This window comes from Trachymyrmex septentrionalis, unplaced genomic scaffold (assembly GCF_001594115.1).
Source record: "Trachymyrmex septentrionalis isolate Tsep2-gDNA-1 unplaced genomic scaffold, Tsep1.0 scaffold11, whole genome shotgun sequence".
NCBI lineage: Eukaryota > Metazoa > Arthropoda > Insecta > Hymenoptera > Formicidae > Trachymyrmex > Trachymyrmex septentrionalis.
This window is the reverse complement of record NW_017304228.1, coordinates 1,809,430-1,814,556: the sequence shown is the minus strand read 5'-3', so window position 1 is coordinate 1,814,556 and position 5,127 is coordinate 1,809,430. Positions and strand designations below refer to the sequence as shown.

The window sequence follows — 5,127 nt, the reverse complement described above, 5'->3', positions numbered from 1 at the left end:
CGAGTAACAACAGAGAGATATGGAATTACTGAATTGAACAATTCTGTGGATACATTGCAATGAATAAGCGACATTCGTCTGTAACACAATGATGCAATTACCATTACAGTTTGACAAAACATTACAATGACGGTTATTTCGAAGAATGATACACTTGTATTAATTGCTACGGTACACATATTTTACTGTACATCGACAGGACATCCGTGATACTGAATATACCATATACCAGGAAAATTATGGAATCGTAATGAAGACTACAAATCCAAGAAAATACCTTCACCAGATTCGGTGACAATCTACAATAATGATTTACGATGACCTGACGACAACGCAGGTTGTGAAATGATAATCCAAGCCCTTGTCATGAATTACCGATGGACGGACAAGATGCGAAAGCTCTCGCTATTTAGTCCGTCAAACCTGGCGTAATCGACGTCACAATTTTGACCAGTTCTTTGCCGCGGTCATTCACGATATGACACTCCACGTTGCAGGGGACATTCCCCATGTGGACGAACCAAGTACGAACAGCTCCTTTCTCTGTCTTCATTATCGGGCCGATTTCGCCACTCCGTGCAGTTATGGGAAATCCGTCGAACGACGACAATTTAAAATAGATGTAAAACATGTCTGGATAGTCATAGTTGCACGTAAATTGGATCGTAGAATACGGCTCGACTTCGCCGTTCATCGGCATTAGGCTTACCATGAGCTCACCTGACCAACGTATTGTCATTACTATTCTTTTAGGGGGGAAGGATAAGTTTAAAATATTTTTTTTACTATAATGTATAAATGTAAAATCCTGACGAAAAAGTTCTGCTCTCACGCTTCCAAAAACATATTCAAATATAATAAATCAGATAATTTGATCTATTGTAGATTATTTTCTTTTTACCGCGAGTAACTTTTTAGAACGATATTTCTTCGTTATAAATAATTTGATACAATTTATCACTCAATTCTTTTTAAAAGTTGTCTTTTTGGGAACAAAAGTAATTGGAAACATTAATTGTGTTAATGAAATATTATTTCTAATTTCTATTGCGTTAAGAAGCGCTATTACTTACCAACACCACTGTCTTGGCAATACTGTCCTATATATCCTGGCAGGCAGTGGCATTTGATATGGCCAGATCTGCTGATTTCGCAGCTCTCTTCATTTTTGTTGCATGGACAGGGATTACACGCGCCCAAGTAACTGATAGTCCGATCGCTGGTGTCTCTATAATAACCGCGAGCGCAGGTTTCGCAGGAGGTGCCCGTGTAACCGGTCGGACAGCGGCAAGCTTCAACTTGAGTCGCACGTCGGTTTCCAATTAGATTTTCTACGGCCGTGTCCATGCTAATATCACTGATATATGTTGCGGTCATTCTCTCACTGTGGGACGCGCGGACCAAGATAGCTTCTAAATTGGAAAGCACTATCATGAGATCCGTCCTGGAAGCGCTGCGCGGTCCTTCGGTGGTTAGTCTTCTCCATTCGTGCTCTTTCAAAGGAACGGTGTAGGTCTGAAAGGTGTACGTCTTTACAATTGTGAAACATTTGGATTTTAATTTAATTTATAGCATTATACAAAGTTTAGTGTTTTATACACATAATACTATAAATTAAATTATTTAACGATAAATGATGTAGATATTCAATTAAATAATAAATAAAGGATAAAGAAATTTTATTAGAACAACTATAATAACTATGGTAAAAAATATTTTATCCATTTGGTAAATTGGGTTCAGGTTTTTCGATCTTCTCAAAAAATTATAAAATATAGAATCTATTCTACGTACCAGCGGAATTTCAGGCTGGAGCTCCACCGGATTTGTCCAGAATAATGTAATGCCGTTGCCAATCAGCAAAATGTCTTGATCTCTGTAACTCTGAGCGCCAGGATACGCAGTGATATGCTGCGTCAAAGTCAAGTTTCCGCCGTAACTCTTCACTTTGTTACCGGTGAAAACACTCGGAAGCGACCAGAACAACCTGCGGCTTCTGCTATCCGGATAGCGGTAGCCGATTTCATTCATTGCCACATTTAGCTCGAAACCATCGTCAATTATGTCGCGTCTAGTCCTAAATAAGGACATTAAATCAATTCATTCCAAATTTTATTTGCTTCTTATTATAAGTACAAATTTTATTTATCAAAATAAAGCAGGAAAAAATTAATAAAATTTTTATTCATGCTTATATAATATTAACTTAAAAAAAAAACTTGAAAAAATGAAGCATACTTACGAGTCCGTAAGAGTGAAGCCGTGATGGGAGTCATATACCCACATCGGTATTTGTTGTATGTATAATGTACTCTCATGACATTGATCAGTTACCCCGCTGCAGTAACACTCGATGCATCCATCAATGTTCTCGGCGCGTAATCCGTATGTCGACGGGCGGCATCGATTACATTCTGGACCCTCGACGTTCCTCTTACACTCGCATCGACCGTCGACGCAAGAAGTGCTACGTGAACCAGCCTCGTTGCATCTGCATGGCTCAGGTCTCTGACTTCTATACGTGCAATCATTCGGGGTGCCTCGAGTAGCGTCTCCTTCGTATCCCGGTTCACACAGTTCGCAGTACTCTCCCGTAGTATGATGAGCGCAATTCTGTCGACGTAAGGTATCAATTTTTGTATCAAATGCTTCTGATTCCCTATCTACATATTTATATAGCCATATTTTTATAAAATTCTAATTAACTTCAGTTAAGTTTTTATATTTTTATATTTTATATCTTTATATCAAATATATAAAATTGCATTTTGGAAAAATATTGTATTTAAATTAAGCAGTTATCAATATAACTACTTTAAGTCTAAACGATTAAACTTTTTCATTAAATTTAAACTAAAAAAAAAACAAAAGAATTTCGTTATATTAATTAAAACGTAACGTCGTCGCTCAATTAAAATTATTTTTATTACCTCACAAGTGCCAGTTTCGGGATCGCATTGATTCGTGTGATTATTACAATTGCACGGTTCGCAGATGCCTAAATAGAGACCTTCAATGGCCCGGGTGTAACCAACGTCGCAATCCTCGCATGAAAGTCCTCTGTAGCCAGCGGGGCAAGTACATTCTTCAACCTCGACTGCACGAGCTTTACCTGTGTTATATTTTTCGGCGGTGTCCAAAGACACGAAGGAGAGCCTAAAGCATACATAATGTTCTTGCTCAATTACGGTAATTAAAACATTTTCTAAAATATTCTTATTTTTAATTTTATTTTAATTGAATATCGAATAAATACGTAATTTTTGTTTTAAAATGTCAATTTTGTTTTGAAATTTATATATTATCTATTTTACAAACATTTTTAAACAGTTCTTCGAAATGTTTCTTTCGGATAATTTTTCTAAAAAGCTTAAATAGTCTTTTTAAATAGTCGTTTTTTTTCTTTATTGTTAGTTATCATTTAATTGCGAATACATAAGATTGAAAATCAAGAATGCATAAAGTACTTACGCAGCTTCGTCTGTATGCGTCGTGTAAGTGGCTTTGATTCTGATGGCTCGTACATCTGCCAAAGCCATTAGAAGGTGCTCCCTGTCCGCTTGAGTTCCATCATTACGTTGCCAATATTGCTCGAGCAATGGTACGGTGAATGATTGCTGAGAGTTAGGCTCGGGAGACTCGCGGGAATAGTAAAGCAAGTTGATGTCGTTAGCCTGTATGCATTTTAAATCACCCTGTTATATCTTTATCGTCAAGTACACTGATTAAGGCTCACGAATGTGCACTCACGCTAATGAGTTCGACGTCCGCAGCGTTGTTCCTTGAACTTTGACCGCCTGGAGAGGGCACATATCTGACAGTGTACTTGAGATTGCCACCGTAAGATGTTATTTGATCTCCTAAGAAAATGCTGGGCAATTGCCAGTAGTAGACGTCGTTGTTACCACGATTGGGAAACTCGCCATAAACTATTTCTCGGTTAATGGTGTTTAGATGAATTCCTTCTACAATGTCTGGTGTGTCAGTGCTCTTGGATTCGATCAAAGAGAAACCTCGAATCGAGTTGGTAAACGATACGCGAATCTGCAAAGTGCAAATGATAGATATAAGATTTTATTTTAATCGAGATAACTTATATTTCTATAGAAATTGTACAAAATAGTATACAATATTTTGTGTGTTAAATTTATATATGAAATATAAAATCTCGCTTATATACATAGTTTTTCATGTTGAAAAGATTAAATTACGCAATAACATCGAAATAATGTTAAAAAAATTTTAATTAATTGAAAAGTGATTTTTTTTAGTAATTTTTTGAAGCCATTTTAATGTCATTTTTTGATCTCATGATTTGTATTCTGTTTGAGATCTGCATGACAAAGATGAAAATAGACATTATATATTATATCTTCGTTGTACCTCGTTCCTGTACCAGTTAGAAGAGACGCATCTGTTGGTGATGCCCATGCAGAAGCAAGCTATGCATCCAAATTGGTTCGACGAGGCCAGATTAAAGGTATTCGCCTTACATTGGTTGCAAGTGAGACCCGTCGCATATTGCTAAAAAAAGAAATATTAGAGAATAGACGACGGTTCTCGACCGCGAGACGTTGTACCACTCATTTTTATTCTAAACCTCGATTTACATACATTTTTATATATAGAAAGACCATAAAATATACTTACATTTTTAAAGTTAAAAATAATCCACAGAAGATGGATGCAAGAACAATAATAAAATTGTTATGCGAAGTGTTCAAAAAATTGCGCAATTTATCTCGCATAAATTTTTTGATAAAACAATTTATTTGATCTTTTTTTGAAGATGAGATTATAGTAAAAAAAAAATACGTAATTTCTGAGATACCCTGTGGGAAATTACGCGTAATAGCAGCGGTATTATTATCGATATGTTGTACCTTGCAATGACATTTTCCAGTATGTGGATCGGCGTTAGGACTAAGACTGCCGTTAGGATCACATTGCTGAAGCGGAACGCACATATCTCCAGGAATAAGAGGATTTCCCTGGTAACCAGTGGCACACTGTTCGCACCTGCGTCCAACGTAGCCAGGAGGACAATCACACGTGGGTTGGCCGTCAGAGCCAAGATGACACGTGCGAGCGAATCTATTTATAATATGATAAATTACCAAAGTGGTT

General features: G+C 36.8%; 1 protein-coding gene across 6 annotated transcripts in view; it reads right to left on the bottom strand.

The window, feature by feature from the left end:
* Positions 1-5,127, bottom strand: part of LOC108749530 (basement membrane-specific heparan sulfate proteoglycan core protein) — a 203,761-nt gene that overhangs the window by 15,476 nt on the left and 183,158 nt on the right. For 5 of the 6 annotated variants that reach the window (XM_018488293.1, XM_018488301.1, XM_018488309.1 and 2 more), the window contains 8 exons: positions 4,884-5,094; positions 4,384-4,524; positions 3,751-4,044; positions 3,472-3,674; positions 2,931-3,156; positions 2,243-2,613; positions 1,795-2,077; positions 1,074-1,515 (listed from right to left, as the gene is read on the bottom strand). In XM_018488293.1, the coding sequence (XP_018343795.1) occupies positions 1,074-1,515; positions 1,795-2,077; positions 2,243-2,613; positions 2,931-3,156; positions 3,472-3,674; positions 3,751-4,044; positions 4,384-4,524; positions 4,884-5,094 (2,171 nt within the window). Of the gene's footprint in view, positions 1-423; positions 742-1,073; positions 1,516-1,794; positions 2,078-2,242; positions 2,614-2,930; positions 3,157-3,471; positions 3,675-3,750; positions 4,045-4,383; positions 4,525-4,883; positions 5,095-5,127 lie in introns of all 6 variants that reach the window. The other variant, XM_018488334.1, reaches the window with a different exon arrangement.